This window comes from Cygnus olor, chromosome 1 (genome assembly GCF_009769625.2).
Source record: "Cygnus olor isolate bCygOlo1 chromosome 1, bCygOlo1.pri.v2, whole genome shotgun sequence".
Taxonomy (NCBI): domain Eukaryota; kingdom Metazoa; phylum Chordata; class Aves; order Anseriformes; family Anatidae; genus Cygnus; species Cygnus olor.
Genome location: NC_049169.1, coordinates 145,498,029 through 145,519,634, shown reverse-complemented (window position 1 = coordinate 145,519,634; position 21,606 = coordinate 145,498,029). Strand labels below are relative to the sequence as shown.

At 42.5% G+C, this 21,606-nt stretch overlaps 2 protein-coding genes across 3 annotated transcripts in view; one reads left to right on the top strand and one right to left on the bottom strand.

Annotated features, from left to right (window-relative positions):
- Positions 1 to 63: 63 nt before the first annotated feature.
- LAMP1 (lysosomal associated membrane protein 1) lies at positions 64 to 19,029 on the top strand. Its single transcript, XM_040557137.1, has 9 exons — positions 64 to 267; positions 8,493 to 8,608; positions 9,933 to 10,146; positions 10,244 to 10,405; positions 13,996 to 14,213; positions 15,951 to 16,073; positions 16,931 to 17,000; positions 17,171 to 17,341; positions 18,007 to 19,029. The coding sequence occupies exons 1-9, from the start codon at positions 231 to 233 to the stop codon at positions 18,144 to 18,146; spliced, it is 1,251 nt and encodes a 416-aa protein (XP_040413071.1). The 5' UTR covers positions 64 to 230; the 3' UTR covers positions 18,147 to 19,029.
- The window catches only part of GRTP1 (growth hormone regulated TBC protein 1), a 37,935-nt gene continuing 35,139 nt past the window's right edge, over positions 18,811 to 21,606 (bottom strand). The window contains exons 8-9 of one of the 2 annotated variants that reach the window (XR_005820040.1): positions 20,781 to 20,992; positions 18,811 to 20,342 (exon numbers count right to left, since the gene is read on the bottom strand). Coding sequence is in view for 1 of the 2 variants with exons in the window: in XM_040557385.1 (XP_040413319.1) it covers positions 20,903 to 20,992 (90 nt within the window). In the remaining variant the exon portion in view is untranslated. Of the gene's footprint in view, positions 20,343 to 20,401; positions 20,993 to 21,606 lie in introns of those variants that run through there. The other variant, XM_040557385.1, reaches the window with a different exon arrangement.

Sequence of the window (21,606 nt, the reverse complement as noted above, 5' to 3'; positions counted from 1 at the left end):
GCAGCCCCTCCTCGTGGGGGCGGGGGGCCGGCCGTTGGGGCCGTTACGACCGTTACAGCCCCACCCCCCTCTCGCGAGACCCCCCCCCCGTCACGTGAGGCCCCCTGGGCGGGGCGCGTGACGCCGCAGGTCATATGACCCCGCGGGACTAGCGCCGTGCGCAGCTGCCTCCCGCTCCTCCTCCTCCTCCTCCTCCTGCTGCTGCTGCTCCTCGCCCCCCGCTCCCGGCCATGGCGCGGGGGCTGCTGGCGGCGGCCGCCCTGCTGGGTAGGGCTGGGGGGGATCCGGGGCTCGGGGGAGGGAGCGGCGCCGGGCCTGAGGGGGGGGGGGGGGGGGGTTCAGGCCGCGGAATCCGCATCACGCGACGCTATCGGGTTACTGGCGAGGGCGGCAGGGACGCTTCAGCAGCCAGCACGGGGGGTCCTGGGTTAGGCACCAGCTGGGGGCCGTGGCTTCGGGGTTGCGGCAGCCCTTAAAGCGCCTGGCAGCTCCTCGGTGGCAAACATCGGCGTCCCCGTTGGCTCCCTCGGTTTCTCTGCTGCACCGAGCCCGAAAGGCGTCGCTGCGAGCTGGTCTGGCGAGCACAGCGGCTGGCGGTGCCGTCGGACTTGTTTTTAGGGTCGGGATCTGCAGCCCGAGTGGCACCGAGCTGGCGTCCCAGTGGGAATCCTTTGTGTGGCTTGTGGGGACGGCTTAAATGGAGAATTGCGGCTGTTGGCATCGAAGTCGGTATGCAGGTTTAAAGTGACACTGCAAATGGCGTTTGCTGGGACTGTGACAGGCTCCCTCTGCTTAAATAGCGCTTATAAACGTGGTTCTGTCCATTTAGCTTTGTCACTTCTCGGTATATGAAACGTATTGTTTCTGCTGTTGAAGAAACAGACAAATTCATTCTACTACAGAGTAACCAACTATGCTTACCAACAGGCCTTTGTGCCAGTGTCTAGTAGTTAGATCCTTCCACACTGCTTTATCCTAAAATCTCAGGGGAATGCTTTTGTGGTGCAAATAGAGACGCTGTCCTTCGAGTCACAGGTAACCTCCCAGGCTGAGAGGCTTGGGTGGTAGTGATGAGAAGAATGGCCTTACCTGAGCTGGCCTCATTTGCAGCCCTTTAGTCATCTCAGTGAACGCTGATTAGGTTAACGCAAGATCCCAGGAGGCTTAAGGATTATTGGGGTGGGTCAAATGTGAAAGCATTGTTCTGCAATGCTTTGAGTTTGGGACGGTAGACTGATATCTGCCCAATTTTTCTCCCCTCCTTGTGCCTTAGTTACTGCTTCAGTTTCCCTTCATGTTGAGTAGCAAGCGTTGAGCTGAATATTTCTTCATGTGTCAGCATTAAGTATCTCCTGATGAGTTTCCTGGCTAATATAAAACGTGTATATGGAATGAGCAAAAGACTTGAGTAATAGTGATAAATACCGGGAAGGGAATCTAAAGGAAATGAAGTACTTTCCCTCAAATTAGCTGTTGACTTTTGTAATACGGAGATCGTGCTTGTCTGCTGTTGAGCACGACATGCCAGTTGTGCTGAGTATCATGCCCAACAGAGTCACTTGTGCTCTTCCAGTGCTGGAGCACCAGTAGTTCTCCTCCTCACTGAAACATGAGCACAGCAGAGAAAACATTTCCAAAATTTAAGTGTAGTCAGACGTTGCTACATACTCTCTGATTCAGTATCAGCGAGCGGATAACGAAATATCTGAGATCTGGCGGGCTGGGGGGGGGGAGTTAAAGGTACCATGATGCCATTTCAGGGTTATTGACGCGTAATCCACGTGTTTCTATTGCACAACTTCAGTCTGAAGGGGAATTTCAAACTTTGCTACCAACATGTTTTGCTGTCTGTACTTGCATTGGATGTACTGATTAGAAGCGCCCTGATAACAGGCCAGAATGCTGCTTGGAAACAGCAACTTAAAAGGGTATTTGAGAGAAACTTGACTAATGAATTCCAGCCACTAAATAATATGGTGTTTTACTGTTTTCCGAAGTCTTAGGATTACTAGCTATATGGAACTGAGACTATGAAGTAGTTTTCATAAAGTATAACCACTGCTATGTTGTGCAACTTACGGAATGTTGCTTTATCAAACGATGCACTTACCACTGTGCTTGCTTGATAGCTTCCTTAAGTGTATTGACACAGTCTCAAAGGACCTGAATTCGTGTGCTAGTGCCAATCTGTCATCATGTGACACGTTACTCAGCCTTGGGTTGTGCAGCTCTTCTGACTGGCAGGGTAAAAACTCCACTGGTTCCGAATCACGCTGCTTGAGATATGCGCCTTAGGTCCTTGTCCAGACCGACTTCCAAGTTCCACTTCTTGTGTAACCCCTTTCCAGATTGTTCTGTAGTGAATAGGATGATTGCCAATCAGTAGTAGACGATAAGCTGAAGAGTTTACTCTAGGTACGGGGGAGCCCTGCTGAAAGGAGAGGATGGATCTTTCATTGAGAAGCTAACTATTTTTACTTCAGTGTAGCCTTTTCCATGTCTTAGAGAACTTGTTTCTCGCACTAAAAAGACATGCCTTCCTTTGCTTGTTTCAGCTGAACTGCAATGGTTTCTTTTCTCTCAAATGAGGCGTGATTTGGAAATTCTTTGAGAAAGATTAGTGAGATCCTGGATTTCCTGGTATTTATTCTTTTAATCTTGGCAGGAGACCCTTTTGGGTGTGAGCGGCGGTAGTTACAACAGCTATTTGAATGCTTCATTGCATTACCTGAAGTCTAAGTTACATGCCTACTTTTTTAAAATGCATCTTATGCTTTGGTAAATCAGGCCTTCATGTTTCTGGTGCATCTGACATTAAGATAAAGTGGTATCTTGTTCAATCCAAGCGTGACAGTTTCTCAGCCTTCCCTGTCACTTGGCAGCATGCCGTCTGCCAGTACTCTTTTCTCTACATCCAAGGGCGAGAGTGTAAGTAGCACCCTGCCAGTGCAGCATGGACAGTAGTCCTTGCTTTTAATGCAGTTTTTCTTTGATTAACCTTTAGTGGTTTCTCATTTGTTAAATAGGCAGAATTCAGTCTGTGTAATATTACATATGTTAATAAGGCTTTACTTTCCCTGACAAGTGAGATCTATTCCCTTGCCTCAGTAAGAATAGGAGAGTGGTTTACTGAGGCAAGATTGTTCTTTTTTCCAATTTCCTCTCCTCTGAGGGGACTTTTTAAGTGGTGCTTCTTCCTCCAAAAAGCTGTTTGGGGCTGTCAGCTACCTTAAAGGGTGTGTTAGTTGTGTGGTGTGAGACAGCAGTGTTAACCAGAGCAAGTGCAAAATTAACTTGTGCGAATGCTGGAAAGAGTCCAGCCATGGTGTATCAGCCCTCCCGGTGGACTCGTGTAATCAGCTGCCGTAGAGCTATCCCAAGACTTCCTTCCTCTAGATTGTAAACCGTAAAGAAGCTTCATGTGACTAAACTTGATGCAATTGTGCAATTGTCTGGCCAAATGGCAAGTGTACAGCTGCAAAATATCCTTTCCTTTATAATGCTTTGTGCTTTTGTGTTTATAAAGAGAGAGGTCATTCACCTGCACATTTGAATTGAGAAACAAAATGCTTACTGCCCTAATGTAAATCAACAGTATTCAAAATATAACCTAAGATTGTGTGAATTCATCCCTGTAAGTTGGCAAGGATGCATCTTCTGGGGTTGGATCTGGAATTCGATAGCTCATTTTCTCTACCAAGGCACCCACCAACCTTGAATTAAGCTCTGCTCCTGCTTTTTGCCCTTGTGCTTGTATTCAAGCATGTCCCAACAGCAGCTGAGGTGAGCCCAGCCTCATCTCTTCTTGATATGCTTTTGATATCCTGTGCTCAGGCTTCTGAGTCCACTGGTGACAGGTAAATTCTAACTCAGTTTTATGAAGAACATCTTGTCTGAGGCAAAGTGGTTCATGCATCAGATCTGTCAAAGGATTTCTTGCTTTCATTTGTTCCTCGGAAACATAAGGGTTAGTAAGTAGTATGATCTTTAAATACATATATATATATATATATATATATATATATATATATATAAGCTTTTGGTTTTTGTACTGTCCCAAGGTAGTGTAGATCCTGGATCCTAAGCAAGTGATCTCGCCTTCTCTTCCAAGAAAGGACTTGTACAAGGTGTCCATCTGGGAGTGGTGTTTAAATTGGAAGCCATGATTAGAGGAGAGAAGCAAAACTCCTCGGGGTTTTTCCCATTCCCTGGCACAGACATTAGGAGTCTGAAGCACCAGAGTCACTATTTTGCTCACAAAATGGCACTGAGGTGACAGGATCCTTCCGAACCAGCCAAGTGAGTAAATTACTGGGGCACTTCCACTCATGTGTACAGTGAGAAATAAACCTTTAGATAAGACCCAGCATGGCTTTGCTCCTTGGATCACAGCCCTGTGGATAGCGGTGCTCCCTGCTCTGAGGGCCTGGCAACGTGGATTCAAAATGGCCGCCTGGTGCTGGCACCTGCTGCCCAGACACCCCTGGCATTGGGGTCTTGCTGCTTGCTGTGCCCTCCTCACGGAGGGAGGCAGACAATATTTATGCAGGAAACATGAATACAGTAACAAAAAAATATATAAATAGCTTTCATGCTTGAGATCCTTGTTGTCCAATGGCTTTAGAAAAAAAACTTGGAGATGGTAAATGATTAACTATTGCAACCGAAGTCCTCTTTGCAAGCAGCTAGCGTAAACAATTGCCATTAATACATGCTTGCTTTTTTTAGAGCAAAATAAAGCATTTGTCTTTTTCCCCTGATAGGTTTCCATTATAAGGGAGAGTAGCCTAAGGGTAGCTGTGTTTGACTAACAGGATATAAATCATAAAAAGCTTGAAACCTGAAAGCATCTTGGTCTGGTCAAGAAAGGGGGAATCCCAGCTTTCCATGAACAATATTCAAAAGGGCTCAGATTTAGATTGTTCAAATGTGCCAAATTGTTTTGCTAGCTTCATAATTCTCAGTTTAAAACAAATGTAACTTTTTTTGTGGTAGATGAGTTTAAGATAGTTGTTGTATAACCAAGGAAGTTTTTTTTCTTTGACTTGTTGATTCTTGGAGTGTTAATAAGCTCTGTTTGGTGGTTTTTTTTTTTGATGTAGTTGTGTTAGATGAAATGGATGCTAGATTTTAAGCAATGTATCTATCTAGTTGTTCCTTAAACAGTTTTTCCTTCAGTTTTTCATGCATGACAATATAACCTCAGAAATGAGGTATAAAGGGATCAGATACCTTATGATTTTCAGGTGAAAATGTGCAGCTGGAATAAATGTGTAAGGAGCCCTTTTTTTAGGAACCTGTTGGAATCCAAAGGAAGCATCTGAACGAAGTGAGATTTCTTTGCTGCTGCTATGTTTTCGGTGATTCTTCTGCTAGATATTATTACATACTATTTCCAGCTGAATGAATAATGAATGTTACAAAACTTCTTGCTATTGAAAAGTCTGAGATCTATTCAGCTGTATAAATCTGAAATACTGCCATGGCTCTGGCACAGTAAGATGCTGTAGTTTATTAAGAAGAGCATTTAAAGTTTGAAGACACTGGAGGCTGTATCAGTTTTTGTGGTAAACAGCAAAGAATGGTACCATTATGAAAAGTACAAGCAATGTTCTCAACTTGTAGTTATGCTGTGATAACGTTGACCATTACTTTATGTAACTTAATTAGAAATATTCCCAGGGCAGATTGATTCAACATCAGTTTGCTTTCTGTATTCTTGACGTTTTGACTGCAGGCTCTTATTGTTTGTGGGCTGGAGATGATTCACGCGTTAATCACTGGTCGGCACTGAAGCAGCCTTCTCAAACTCAACAGCTGCTTTCCTCCCAAACCCGGCAAGCTGTTCTTCTGCTTTAAACTGGCTGGCTGGAGCGAAGAGTAGGCAGGAACATCTTCGGTACCTTGCTTTGCTCTGCTATGGTTTTGCTAGTTTTTCAGTGCCCCTCTATTCTTGATGTTTCACGCAGTTTGTTCTGTATGCTTCTCCACCCCTGCCCCCAAGACGATGGCAGTGGATTACACTGCTTGCTCTGATCGCCATCCTCATGAATGCCAATCTACTTGCAGGGAAACGGCCCTGTTTTGCCACTTCATTGAGGATAGCTCGATGTCTCATGCCTGACGCGTGTCTCATCACTCTGACACTGCAAATCCAGCAGCTGCCTAACATTTCTGGAGGGGGAATGGGGTTTTATAGTGTTTATTCCACGCTAGCCAGACTGGGTTTCATATCACGGTGTGAACTTAACCTTGCAAAATTCTAGTAGCTGTGTAGGTGGTATTCTTAATATTTGTTCAGACCACTTGTTCTCTATTACTTAAACTTGCCGAGGGTAATTTGTCAGCTGTTCGTTCCCAGACTGTGTTCCATTCAGTGATTTCTATGGTACCTCTGCATTGTCTTTTGTTGTTCTCTGAATCATCTGTAATGGGCAGGACTCTCATATTTTCCTTTAGGACAGCAATTTTTATTTAATGCTGTTTTTCAGTCTTCTCTTTCCCCTGTAATTCTCTTCTAAACTTTTTTCATTCTGTAGTGCCTATTACTCACTTATTTTTAGTTCTAAAATCACCAAATTTTTTTAGTAGCTATAAAACAACAGAATCAGCGTGCATACTGAAGACTTTCATTCTGTCACAGTTTCTATTTGTAGTATTAGCTCAAGTAGCCATGGACTGTTGTTTTCTGCCTCCACAGCCTCTATGCAGTGCTAGAAATCTTCAAGAAAGTATAAGCCGCTCCGTTCTTGAGAAAGCAAGTGCTCGGGTACAATGTAAATGATTTCCAAACATAAATTTAATGCGAAGGAAACTTGGTAAATTGAAGCTACCGTGTGGAGGAGCATCAATTATTTTATTATTGCAATAAGTAACATTTTCTTTGTGAATATGTGCCTTCAGGAGCATTATAAGATGGACATAAAGTCAAAGGTAGGGCAATTTTGTTTTGGAGTATCAGTTTTCTACATCATCCATTAAGCATTTTCTTTCTTTGATCTGTCTTTTGTTTTCGGTCTGTGCTCTTTGAACAGCTGGGTGAAATGCGTGAGTTCTGACTTAAGTTTTGGTCGCCTTTGATGCTGGGGGAGATGTACGTCCCTTGTTGGAGATGAAGGAAATTGTTGCTGAGGGGAAGCAACCAGCGCAAATACTTGCTGGAATTGTTTCCAATGTGTTCCTACAACTGAAGTGTCTTCTGCCTGACTAAAACTGTGACAAAAGTCCAGTTTTTCCTAATAATTGTCATAATGCAATTGTATACATGATACTTCTGTGGCAAAAACTTCTGAAGTTGGGCTTTGCTTTTTAAAAACCTCTTGAGGGTTGGAAAGCTAGCTAATGGATAATCCCTCAGCTGGATCTTTTTGCTCTGTCAGCAGTCGAGTGGATTAGCATGTTTGACTCTTTAAAGCTTATTTGCTTGTGATAAATGGAGTGGTTTGTGCCTTGTAACTGCTTTTTTTCAGGTTTTGAGGTGACAAATGTGCTAGCAGGAAAATGGTGCAGGCTTTTTGCGGTGAGGTTTGTTTCAGATGTGTGGGGACAAAATAAGAATCAGAAACAAAGCAAATACTCTGCAATAAAGAATGTGAACACCTTGGTATGAGTACAGATGCAAGAGCACTGTCCGGTTGGCACTTGCTGCAGACAAAGTAGGGATAACCAGTGCTCTGGCTGAATCCAGCCTGCCAGCAGCCATCCCCTAGGTGAAGCTTCATTGCAGGTGGAGGCTGGTGTAAGTCCACGCTGCCATGCTCCTCCATTCACATGGCTTTACCCTGCTCTGTCTGCAGTAACAGGTAAGTTGTGCTGTGCTCTAAGCAGGGAAGAAGCCCCGCTTTTGTCAGCGCTTGGTCTGAGATGAGCTTAAACCAGGCAGGAAAACAACCTCTGTCTGAGCCAAGGTCATGACCCCCGTCCCCCTCTCAAGTGCGGGGAGCGTGAGGACAGTCAAGAGAAGCTCTCCTGGTAAGGGTGGCATGCTCCGTCACGCTATTTTTGGCAGTAACTCCAAAACATCTGCAGTCAGTCCAAGCCTTCTAAATGCTGCATTCAGCGTGTGTGCGGCTGAGTGTCCTGGTACAGCAGGAGTGGAGGCAGCGTGGCGTGCTGCAGGGGGAGGCTGAGCGCCGTAGGCGTGTGGGGTCCAACCTGTTAAGTCAGCTCTGGCTGCAGCTTGCGAAATAGTTGCTGTGTAGGGTGAATGCGGAGCTGCTGCCTTGAGCAGCAGGACTGGTACGGTTGTTAGAAATTTTTCTTACGCTCTGAGGACCTCTCATGTCAACAGTTTGGGTGGCTTTGTCTTTTTCTAAATGGGCTGTTAAATATATCCTGTGTTAGTGATGTTAAGGCTAGCGAATGTTTCTAAACTCAACTGCTGTTTGGGATATTCTCCCAAAACATACAGTTGTATATATTTGTCTCTTTGCTTGGGGTTCAAAAACTAAATTTTATGTGACACCAAGTTAACTCCTTGTCACTCTCACCAGGCTTTTTACAGGTTTCCTCTTCGTTTGATGTGAGAGATTCATCTGGCAAAGTCTGCATAATTGCTAATCTGACAGCAGCCTTCTCAGTGGAATACAAAAGCAATGGGCAAAAACAGGTAATGGGAGTAGCTCGCTGCTTGGCTCTAACATGCATTTATAAAATGTGGGGTATTTTTGCACGTGTGCAGTACTGAAACAAATGTTGAACAAATAGTTAAGCCTGAAAAACTGCTGCTGTAAACATTCCATCCTTCCAGTCACGTTGCATCAACTTTTCCTTTATTACTGACGCTTCCTGTAATTATACAGCAGGACTGAAGCTGCCTGAAACCACCACAAGTGATACATGTGAAATTTTGTCTGGAATTCTACACGCGTCCTGTTGGTAGCTATAATGGCTTTCATTGTGACTGTAAAGGATAAAACCCTGCCCGTCTCTTTTTGGTGAACTTGGTCACTGCAGCTTACTTACACAGGCTACACCTGAACTGAAATGGCCATTGGCATCTAGCTTTGAAGCTTCCATGTGACCTGCTTAGCATCTCTCTGTAGATCTCGGTGTATCTTCAGACCGGTGCAGTGCTTACAGGTTTTTATCAGCAAGTCCATTACTGGAAAGTTAAGGATCTTTATTTACAAATACTCTGCCTTTCAATTTACTGTTTTTCGCATCTTTACTACTAGACAGAACTGTGAATTATTTATAATCTTATTGCAGTTGCATGTTTTAAGGCACCCATGTTAAAATTACCGTTTTCTAGTTGTCATAGTGTGAGATTAAAACATCCAGTTGCTTTGCCAGTGCTTACACTTGCTGTGTGTGATTTGAGCAGAATTGTATTGTGTAGTTGACTCTTTCAGTGCTGGTGGTCTGAAATCCTGCTGATACTGCTATACAGGTTCGCATTCAGAGGTAACTGCTTTCATCACATGCTTTTGTCAGTTTCTTCTTGTTGAGCAGTCAGCTCACGCTTTCCAGTAAGCATTCTATTTGTCCTCAGGTACCAAGTTCCTTGTCAATATATAATATATTCAAAAGAATTATAGCCAAACTATGTACACTGTACCATTCACTTTTGTTCTTACTCAATTGTACTGCAAGAAGCAAAGCGTAAATTCTCCTGTCTTTCACATGTCTGGAGTTTACCAGATTGCAGACGAATCTGTACTCGGCAAATCCAAATTCATAGCCATAGCTTAAAGGGAAAGTCTAAGGTGCTGTGAGGACGTACCGTTTTGTCCTCAAATTTCTGAGGAATATTCTTAGAAATCTGAGTGCCAATAACATGCTACTTGCTATATACAGGTATGTAAATAGACATAGCATATGAGTGTCAGCTGTACGCTTTGTAGCGGGTTCATAGGATATTTAAAAAGTGGTAAGGCAAAGTTATTACATTATCCCATTTATACGTTATATTATGTATTCCTTTTTTACAGTTTGCACACTTCTTTCTTCCACAAAATGCCACAACAGAGCCACACAGCTCATGTGGTGAAGGTAACGCATCTCAGCCAACTCTAGCATTGAGTTTTGGAGCAGGACACTTGTTAAGACTGAATTTCTCGAAAACTGTGGATAAGTACCAAGTTGAAAAGCTAATTTTCACCTACAACCTGTCAGATGCAACTTTATTCCATAATTCAACTGAAGGTAAACTTCCTGCTCTCATTGTGTCACCCTTCCGGATGTAATACTGATTTTTTCTGTAAAAACTGTTAGCTACTGATGCAATATGATCTTTTCACAGGAAAAGTGATGGAAGCGTCACAAAAATCTGTTATTCAGGCACGTATGGACACAGAATACAGATGCATCAACTCCAAGCACATCCTTATGAAGCACGTGAACATTACTTTTAGCAACGTGACTTTGGAAGCCTTTCCCACAAATGGCACTTTCAGCAGAAACAGTAAGTATCTTGTAGCAGAAAATGTACTTGGGGAACTAATCTTCCTAATTTTTTTTTGAAGTCCCGATTTATCATATTCAGGCAGCTGTAGACTGGATCTGAAGCTCTGATAGCTCTGTAGCAGAATCTTCTGCAATGAACGGACCTCAGGTTTTCTCTGAGGGTGTCAGCGTCCACGACTGGAAGGTGGTGCATGATGTTCCCATGGATATTGTACCGGCTTTAGGGAACATTCCTTCTGCTCACAATTGCTTAGGGGTGTAAAGACCTGTTGCAGTAGGTCAGCTGGGTGCATGGCCAAAATCTTGCTTTGAGAAGTATCTGATCGCTTTATAGTTACTCTACCAAAGTAATTTGAAACAGTTACTGTGCTCTGGGGAAAAGCAGTTATAGAGCGGAGGACAGTAGTGAACTGGTCTGTAGGGAACAGATACATAACTCTTCTTACAGGAGGTTTTATATAAGCTGTAAAAACGATGTTTACTCAGCCTCAATCACAGAATGACTTTTTGGCCTGGTTGCTTGCATTGAAAGGCATTTCAGAATTTCACTTCTGTAATGATTAGAAGTCAGACTACTTCGTGGTGTTTTCGTGGTGCTCTGTCTCTGTGGCAATGTTCTTCGGTTCGTGTTTCTTCATGTTTGTCCGTGGTATTTTAGGAAGCGGTAAGTCTTGCTGGGGCAAGTAAGAAGTCTTCTCAGGGTCATGTGAAACTCTTCTTTCTTAGGCTGTTAATCCCATTTGTACACTCGTTTTAAGATTAATTTCAACTTAACTAGGGTAGTCAGTGGTGGCATATTATGGATTCATTGAAAAGCTGTGTTCTACAGGAGTATCCGTGTCCCATCTCTTTGAGAAATACTTTGCTTGATACATGATAATGCAGTTCTTTTACGGCTGCCTCACATTACTGCCTCAGGTTTCAGTGTATATCATTGTCTTGATCAGTCTTTTCCCTTCGATGAACTAGTTTGCAGCAAAAAAAAAAAGGACCCATATTTGTAATTTAAGAAATAAATTTCTATTACTCCAGTCTTCAGAGCAATCTCTCTTTTTTGTCTTGATCCAGTTGTCTGGGTATACCGGATAAATATGAGAGGTGATCAGTTATGAGCAGGCTTTAGCATGAGCCATGATATTGGGAAAAACTGATTTCTTAATCTCTATGAAACTTCAACAAAATCTTCTTACTGCCTAATACTTTTCAGCACCACTTATCTGTTCTTACAGTCCTTTGGTTAAGCTGTAAGACAATACTACATTATTTGGGGCGGATGTTCCTTCTGGAACACAAGTTTATCAACATCTGTTTTACTTTCTATTCCTAATTGATTCCTTTTCCGTTTTTAGATTCTTCTAATGTCTGTTTGCTGGACTCACTTCCTCAAGGTTGCTTTCCTCCATCCTGTGGTATCACTGTCTTGATGATGAAGCTATCCTTAGAAAAGACACCTGATTCTATGATCTGGGGATAGACACTTCAGTTTGAGTTCAAGCTGTTTTGTTTTTCTATTTCCACATTACTGTTACTCATGCTGCCATGCTCGTTTTTTTCTTTTAGTTATATTGTTCCCTTCTTTTTTATTACTTTCTTGAGACTTTATCCAGATTTTTGTATTTTTTTCAATTCTTACTGCATAATGAGCTATCTCCTCATTTTATTTTTAATTCAGATGGTTAAAGAATCCTTACTTTATCATTTGTTTAAATCTTGGTCCTGAAAATACCTTGTTCTTTCCAGATAAGTTCATTCTTTCCACCCTTTTGAGCTTAAGGCTTCACCCTATCCTTTTGGCAGCTAGTTATTGATAAACTTTAGATCTGGAATTCTCCCTTAACTTTTTTTTACCTGCAGCTCTTTCATTAGAGGATATTTCTGCTGGTGATCTGGGCAAGGTTCTCTGAAGGGGAGAAAAGTCAGTATTCAATGCATCTGTGCGTTGCTAGTAGTGGTAACTTCTGGCAGTGACTAAGGTTACTGCCATGATTATCTGCAGCTCTGAAGAAAAGAGGAGGCTTTAATTTTATCTGGTAGTACTGTTGTCAGCTGCTTTTTTGTAACGGTCAGAAAAAGACATAAGGATATCTTGTCTCCACATCTGTCTTGTTAGTAGGAGCTATGCTGTGAGTGAGTTCAGTAAAAACACTGTATCAAAACTCCACCCAGGGCAAACTTTCACTTGAAGTGAGATGGATGTGTCCATCTCTGCCAGCTGCAGTAAGAGGTGGTATATGTTGAGGCCTTGCAGATGGAGGGAAATTCTCCATTGAAGTACCAATCAAGTGGCTGTCTGTTTTATTTGCTAGGAAATTATCACGTTCTGGGACCTGAGCAGTATCTGTTAAGCCTACAGAAGATAGGGTCACGCCTCCATTCATCCACATTCTCTTTGCACTTCCACCTTCCAGAAATGGAGTTGAAATAGGAAAGTGTGCTGTGCTGGAGTCTGAGTTCAGAAGGTGTGATTAGAGTTCCTCTTTCTGAGCTATAATCAGAAGCTAAGCTGCTGTTTAAGTACAGAGGCTATGCACTAGTTATCTGGTATCTGCAAGATATGGATGGTATTTTAGAACTAGGCCTTTTGAGACATTGTTTCAGAATTGAGATGACTTATAGCACAGTTGCAGTTGCTGTCATCCTTATAAAGTTACAAGTTATCCCTGAAATAGGGAGATGACCTTGGCTTGGGGCATGGAAGCCTGTGCCACAGCAATGTCTTTGCTGCGACCTTTGGATTTGGCGTAGGTCTTCAGCACAGGAGCCTTCTTGGCTCTCACAACGTGTTGAGATCTTGCTGCCAGGTATTTGTGAATACTCTGGCAAACGAGGCCACTGTTCCTTTTGCCTTGGAAGCTGGTGCTGAAACTGGATGAAAAGGCAGGCAGACATCTTCACTCCGCCTCCTACCTCAGGTGGTAGGTAGCAATGCAGAACTAGAGAGGGTGGACATAAAACCCAGATGGAAAGGGTATACCAGAATGTTTGCCATCAGAAACAGGGTCTTAAGTCATCTTGTTAAGGATAAAAAAAGCCACAGCACTGCTATGATGACAGGCCCAGTATTATTTTAATGCTACTGTGGGTATCGCCAAAATAATGAAGTAGGGCCCTCGTGACCTGGTAGTGTACTGGGGGGAAAGGAGGGAATGAGAACTATGTGTTTCCTGGGAGACTGCTTAATACTGAGCACAAGAACTGTTCCTCTGCTGCTAGCACGAGTGCCCAGAATGTCCAAAAGGGGGAGTCACTTGAGCCTTGCTGTGACTATACAGCAGGAAGGCTGGCTTTGTCGACATATGAATCTTACTTATCCTGAGTTGATTGTGAAGTAAAATGACAAATGAATAAAAGCAGATGCAGGTACCATGAACTTCGACAAATAACAGCAGAGGTGGCATTTTCATATGCGACGTTTTAAGTGTCTTAAACTCCACGCCAATAGTTCCAGTAATGCTTTGCTATTGTTTCTCAGCTTTTATTATCTTCCCTTAAGAAACACTACTTGAAATTGTCTTCCTTTCCCTCGAGGATTAAAAAGGTAGATCATCCGGTGCCTTTGTTTGACTGTCTGTTTTCCTTTCTCTCCAGAGACTGAATGCTCTGAAGATATGGTTTCTACTACTACTGTAGTACCAACAACTCCTAAACAGACTACTAGCCAGGTTCCAACAGCTAGCCCAGCACCAACTGCATCGCCTCCAAATCCTGCAGTTGGTAAATATAATGTGACTGGTACAAATGGAACCTGTGTGCTTGCCTCCATGGGGCTACAGCTTAATATCACCTATCCAAAAAAAGATGAAAAGGTACATTCTTCTTCAAGATCTTAAGATTCCTTCTTTGGCGAAGACTTGCTAAATTATTACAGGCTATTTTCTGTAAAAATCTTGATTCTTCGCAGTGTTCATCCATGATTGTCCTCTATTTGAATTGCTTAGCTTGGTTTAGACTAGTGACTACTCAGTTGTATTCTACTGAAAGTGGCCATTAAAGATTTTTTTTCTCTTCAGTTAAGAGTACTAAACTTGCCTGTCAAATCCAGTTAGTGTAAATGGCCATGCCACAAAAGCAGTTAAAAATTATAAAAATGTGATGAGAGGGAGTTCTATACCAAAGATGCCATCTAAACAACACGTGCAAACTGTTAATTACAGGAATCTGGCTTGGGGTACCCAAATGAAAACAGGGAATGACTGTTAGAGTGGGAAGTTATTCCTACTGTAAAAATGGACAGAGTTGACAAATTCTTAGGGGACTCGCACACTTGCAAAAGACTTAATTAACTTCCAGCCAGTCTCAAAGAGTACTGGGATTAACTGCAATGCTTAAGAGCTACTTAAATAATGGTTATTTTCAGTGACAAAAGTGCTGCATGGTTTAGGTAAGATCTAGCCTTGGTATAGGCTCTTTCCCTCTGACGTCGCTACAAAGCCCGGCTTGCCAGCCTCGTGGGCAAACCTCTTACCCACTAGCCAGTAAGGCAAAGCTACGAGCTGTAATCCTAAAGGCACTGCTGAAGGCCCTCAACAGGAAACAATGACCAAGGGTTCAGTAAACCTACAAGCTTAATGCATGGACCTTCTGGTTGCAAGCTTTTTTCCTATCCTGTGGCTTAATCTGAGGTAACGTGGATGACCGTGGGCAAACAAATTGTGGCTGCTTTTTTGTAGTCTAAGTTGGATCCCAGTGATAAAGGACCTGGTGTGTGGAGGGTGGTGTCTGTATAGGATTTAGGGGCTTAATGCTGTATGTAGCAGTGCAAAAGAATGTATTGCTTTTATTTATGACTGAGGGGTAAAATCATGAGCACTGATTGCTGATGTGCTGCAGCACAATAAGTAGATGGTTGATGGCAACTGTGTTTAAGCCACCTTAATTGTATGAAATTCCCGAAGCTGCTTCCTGTAGCACGGCATTCCAGCACGGCTGGACTGCCTAACTTCTGATTTATCGACCAGTGAGGAGGTGCTAAATAAGGTGTCCAAAGTCACGTGAGGCTTAACATCTAAGAGCTGCTGATGGTTTCTATTTGATTGGCAAGCGCATTTAACCCACAGCCCTCTACAGATATAGGACAGTGTAAAATCAGATACCGGGGGCAATGCCAAAACATTTTGAACCGAAATAGCTTACAAGATGACCATCCTTGCAGACATTTTCCTTGATTGCTTCTACATTTTGTTGAAGCAGTATTTTATAGCTTGTTGCTCCTTCTGTAGTGGTGGTTACTGATGTTTTCCTTGTGCTGCTAGGAGCAAAGAAGGTTAGTGTGGAGAAAGCAGCAGGTTATTGGCAGTCAGGGCTGCAGGGAGCTTCTTTAGGGATGCAAAGATGTGCTTTGCTCTCAGTGCCAGCATGGTAGCTCTGGTGCATCTATACCAGGTCTAGCTTGCATACGTGTCTGCCCTTTTGCCTGTAAAATAGGCAGGCAAATACAGCATTACATACATGTGAGTACAAGCAAATTAGGATTTGCCTGATCGCGTGCTGGTGTGTTAGTTGCTCGAAGGACAGATGTCGTAATCGATCCTCTTCTCTCCTAGATGGGGTTAGACTTGCTGAATTTCATACCACATAATACAACTGCTTCTGGAAAATGTGACAACGCGTCTGCCTTCCTAAATTTGACTTTTGAGAAAACAAAGATTATCTTCCACTTCGTATTGGTAAGGATCCATAGACAAAGCATTTAAGGTCTGCAGTCTTTTTTGATGTGGGAAAATTAATCTGGGCAAGTACTAGAGCAAAAAAAAAAATCCATTTGTGGGAAGGGGAATGAGTAATGCCTTTGGTTTTAATACTAGGATTTAGAGGGTTTAATTCTTGGTAACTGTTGTATGCATTCTTTTCTCACCTGTACACACATCTCGTTTGGAATGGGAATTCCTTCCCAGTGCTCTGCCCACTCTTTTTACACAAGTTCAGAACAATTCTGCTGAAGCACAGGAGGAGCCTGTGACAAATACACATCTCATCTCATGGTGATAGTCTGGAGCTGGATTTAAGTCCTCATTAATATTCTGTGCACAGTCCAAGGGGCACGTGTGGTCTGCGACGATGGCTGGGAACCCTGTTTCCAACAGCCCAGTCCCAATGCTGTATTAGAGCCGTGTGCCCTTGAGAACTGAATCCAGGGCTTGTCAGAGCTTTGGGCTCCATTCGATGATCTCTGGATTGATCAAATTTGATTGCTTTGACCTGTTACTTCCCTGTAGCACAGGTGGGATTACTGCTCTAGCCTGGCTCAGGCAGAGCTGGGACTTTTTTGCCTTGGGGGTGGATGTGAGGTCAGTCTGAGGAGCAACAGCCTGCATTTCTCTGCCCCCCTCCCCACCAGCAGCCTTCCCTAAGGTGCATACCCTCTGTAGCTTCTCTCTCTAGAAGTAAGCCCTTTGGATGCTAGCATCCCACTTGTGGACTGTCATTTGAGTGCATGCACAAATGAACCCTAACCATAACAGCTTGTTGTACGTCATTATTTTAAATTAAAACTAATGGTCTCCCTCTTTTCTTTTTTTTAAAGAATGCAAGTAATGACAAATTCTTTCTGCGAGGTGTGAGTGTCAGCACGACTCTGCCTTCTGAAGCAAAAGGTAGGGACTTTCAACAAGCTTACGTTCAGTGACTACTTCTATAAACATTACAGGATGCCAGCATTAGAGAACCCATTAGAATCGTTGGGGTAAATGCCTTGAAGTTTAAGCTCAATGACCTTGCAGCTCCTGCTTTTCAGGGTTCTGTAATAACACTTTCTCTTATGCAGATCCAATATTTGAAGCGTCAAACAACAGCATGAGCGAACTGAGAGCTACAGTAGGGAACTCCTACAAGTGCAGTGCGGAGGAGAATCTCCAGGTCACAGACAAAGCCCTTGTCAACGTGTTTAATGTTCAGGTCCAGGTTTTCAAGGTCGATGGAGACAAATTTGGGGCAGGTAAGTGGTTTACATTACGGGAGGGCGGATGGAGGGAATGACACTAAGGTTTGTGAACTGCAATTTGATATAAATTTATTAGTCTGTGGTCAAAAGACAATTTGTAGGTGCTATGCTTAGTCTCTGCATGCCCTATTACAGGTGTTGTAGAGGTTGATAAGATGTCTGAATTGAGGCTAGTGCAAAAAGTGTTGTAAGAAGCAGCTTCGAAATAACTAGGACTTCTTACCTACGGTCTAGAGAAGAGTTAAGGAAGAGCACTACTTCCTAACAGTCTTCAGACAGTTGTGTGAAAGGGGTAAAGGTCTAGTTAATGCTGTCAGGTCTAGTTAATGCTGTCCTTTGTGACTGGTTAAAGCAAAACAGCTAGGGGAGGAGTCTGCCTGGACAGATTTACCACGGCTAAGCTGTGTGCCTAACAGTAACAGCCCTTGAGAGGGAAGCAGCTCTTACAAACCTCTACAGCGTGCATACAACTACTAGAAAGGCTTCATTGTGAATGATCGTAGTTACTGCACTTGGCTTCCTTCTAGCTGTTGCCAAACTAAGCTAGAAGTTAACTCAGGTCAATTTTTATCTGTGTGCTTGAGAGCAGGAGTCGGGGTTCTGGGAATACCTGTCTGTCAGTGGACTAGTGCCTAACACTACCCTTTTTTTCTCTTCAGTGGAAGAATGTCAGCTGGATGAAAACAACATGCTGATCCCTATAATAGTTGGTGCAGCCCTTGCTGGTCTTGTTCTAATTGTCTTGATTGCTTATTTGATTGGCAGAAAGAGGAGCCATGCTGGATATCAAACAATTTAATGACTTGCACTAAAATCCAGTGTAGATGAAAAGCAATTGCAAGAAGCTAGATGAAAAAATACCTATCTCCCATGAGCTAAGATTGATATTGTAAGGGAACACCTTTTCTTGCAAATTGCTTCTTAAAGTCTGCTTTATTAAATGTGAAATCATCTTGCAGCATTTAACTATGCACAGAAATAACTTCTGAAAATTCTGGTGTTTAATTTTGCTAACTAGTTTAAATATTTACCCACTTAGAAACCAGCTAAAAGTTGTTTTGTTTTTTTTAAGGGTGCTTTTTTTGGAATTGGCATAAGGTAATGTCAGTGTAAAGATTCCAGAGAGGGATGTTGCTAATTTACTTTGACTCAATTGCAGAACTCTTTAACAAAGGGAAAAATGTTCATTTTTGGTACTGCTGCCACCCAGTGATGATGTTAATTATACTGATGATGCATTTAAAGAAATTCAGTAACAACTGACAAAATGGAAACTTACCTAAACTCCACCTTGTCTATTAGGTGTGTATTTTTTATTACTAAGCTTTAAACACGATGCCTGGCATATGCAGGGTGTGAACGCAATACGCAAACCTTACAGGAACTCTTTATGATTGGACAGCTCCCCTGTTTGATATTTTTGATGCTATGCCAGTTTGTTAGGAGCTGGCTCTTTTTTAAAAAAAAAATGGGTGTTATTTTTATTTACATTTTTTTGTAAAGTGATTTCAGTCTCTTCTGTTGGAAGGTCCAGAGAGATCCTGTTACTGCACATGTGTACAATATAGGTCTCAATCTGCTGATTCTCTTGCTTTAAACTTGGCTGGGGGGTTGTACACTTTAAGGATCAGTTCTTATGTATGCATTGCCTGTAACAATGCTAATAAAGACACTTTTTTTCTGTAAATCCTTGTGTTGCTGATCACTTTTAAAAACATTTGCTTGATCAGTGCTATAGTCTTGGCTTGGCTTTATTTCTGAAGCTTTAAGCTATCCTTAGTGTGGGATTGTTAAAACTTTGTTTTTTTCCCCTCTGGCAGGAAAAAAACCCTCTGGTGCGAGGTTTAACTGTACCCCTCTCTCTTCCAAAGCACTGCTTTTTGTTATTTTGGACTTTGAGCTTGGCAAGAAGGAAAGCTGCTGCATGTCAGCGAGCTGAGACCTCGAGAAGATAATGCTTACATTAAATTGCAGCTTGCTGAGAAATGTCAGTATAAAGTCCTGTCTGCTAAGCATCACTTTCTGAAAGTGGTGATAAGATACTTGGTGTAAGGATATTGTAAATGACATTTTTGTCTTTCTGTGAAGTCAGATGCTTACCACAGAATAGGAAGTGCAGGCCTGCTGAGGTCTACGTGTGAGTTTGGAGCTGAACCTTTGTTTTTAAAGCTTCCCAGCCCCCCTCCTGCAGTAATGTTTCAGTATTAACAATAATGGCTACAGAGGGCAGGAGCCAAGCTACAGTGGGACTTTGCACAGAGCAGCTGCCTTCTGATGGTGAAGGCTGGCATGCTCTGGACATCTGCCCAGCTACCCTGAAGGGACTGGAAAATGATGGATTTCACCCATGATGAAACAAACTAGTACTTCCTGACAGCTGCTGCCATACTGAAGGTATGCTACTGTCCTTATAATTGAGTATTCAAGATTAAAAAGTACTGTCTGGTAGCGCAAAGGATGGGATAGCACAGTATCATATTGTTGGACAAAGCCTTTTATAGTAGTATTACCTTTTTTTTCTGTAGGGAATGAACCAAATCTTCTGTAAATTCACAACCCTGCGTACTTGCCTGGGGCTTATCTCTGTATCACTGAATCTTGCCTCCTTCTTGAGCACAATACAGCTGTTTGTCTAGAACCACTTATGTAGTTTTATACCCTTATGGGGTGCGCTTTCTTACTCTAAAGTAACATGTGAAGATAGCAAATGGCACCTGGGAAGTGCCATTCTTTTCTCCATACAGCTTTCCGTACTCATAAGTTAAGCTGTCTTTACTGGCCCACAAGAATATTCACCTATTTCCTCTGAAAGTTTTTTTCCTTTGTGAGGAATGAAATAAGCTCAATGTGCAGCAAAACAAAACCACACCACTAACTTCGTTATCAAAGACCAATCTTGCAGTAGAATCTGAAAAGGTGGTGTTAAGAAGTGAGGCTTTCCACAGTACTTTAACAGTAAGGAAGGTGAGGGAAACGATGTGGCCACGAGAGGGCTCTGTAAGGACAAAGCAATTAATTCAGCAGGGCGGGAGGTGGCATATTGCCAGCTTTGCTTGTTTCTGTTCCTTTGTTTCTGTCAGGAAAGATCAGTCTGTGCTGTATTCAGTCCACTGCTGCTACCACTACTGAGGTATTTTACTCTCTTAACACCAAACAACAGGTTCTGACAAATTAAATTAGATTTATTTTTTACAAATGATAAGAGGTGTCACAGTTAACAGTAAGGAAGGATATGGAATTCTATACACCTGTTCTTAACATTACAAAATGCCCTGAAAAGACAAGGACAGTGATTTTTTTTAAAAGGAGTGTCTTGACTTTGATCACATTCTAATCAGACAACGCTTTAAAAACAAAAAACAACGCAACCACCACTTCCAGTAGTTCCAGTTATCAAGTCTGACATACAGTACAAAGTGTTAACAACACTTACTTGAAAGGCAGGAAAAAAATTGGTCAACTGTCAGTTAACTCATGGAAAGCTTAAAGTGTGCTTTAGTCAGTGCAAGTAGAGGAATGTGTCGATTTCTGGACCCCCTGCTGAGGCCTGGTGAGTTATCCCTGAGAAAGCAACTTCTCTCTGCAAGTCTCTCGGAGTTTGTCGATTGTTGTCATGGACAAGGTTCCGGGTTCTGTGAATATTTTCTGGGGGCAAAATGAGAAAATCCTTAGTTAAAATGCTGGCTTTAGACAAGATGCCAGGATTTTCTGTGTGATCCCACCTTTTACAGCCATGATGTGAGAACACTTACTGCTGTTTGGCCTCCTTAGAACAGGGAAGCATCTTTACCTACTCCATTTTAAAGACACTGTAAATCTGCAGCTCATAACAAGTGCTCCAAATTATACAAAAGTAACAATACAAAAATGCTATTGAATATAAGTATCCAGTTAAAATTTTAGAACGCACTTGTGTTGTTGGATTGTATACATATTTAGAGAATCACAGAACTGCCAGAGTTGGAAGTGACCCAGCAACGATCCTGGCTCCACAGAGGACCACCCAAAAATTAAACCATACATCATATTCAGAACATACTAAGCCATCCTGGGTAATTCTACAACTATCAATTTATTTTTCCTATGGTGCTAGCATAGGTCATTCAGGCTGGGGCACACAAAATACAACAGTCTGTTGCTGATTTTATTCCTTCAGCATAGTCCATTGCTCCACTATCTTTGCTCTATTCCATGAGGCTTCCCAGGGTAGTAGCGTACATGGATGCAAGAATTTGAGACATTTCAAATGCTACCAAACA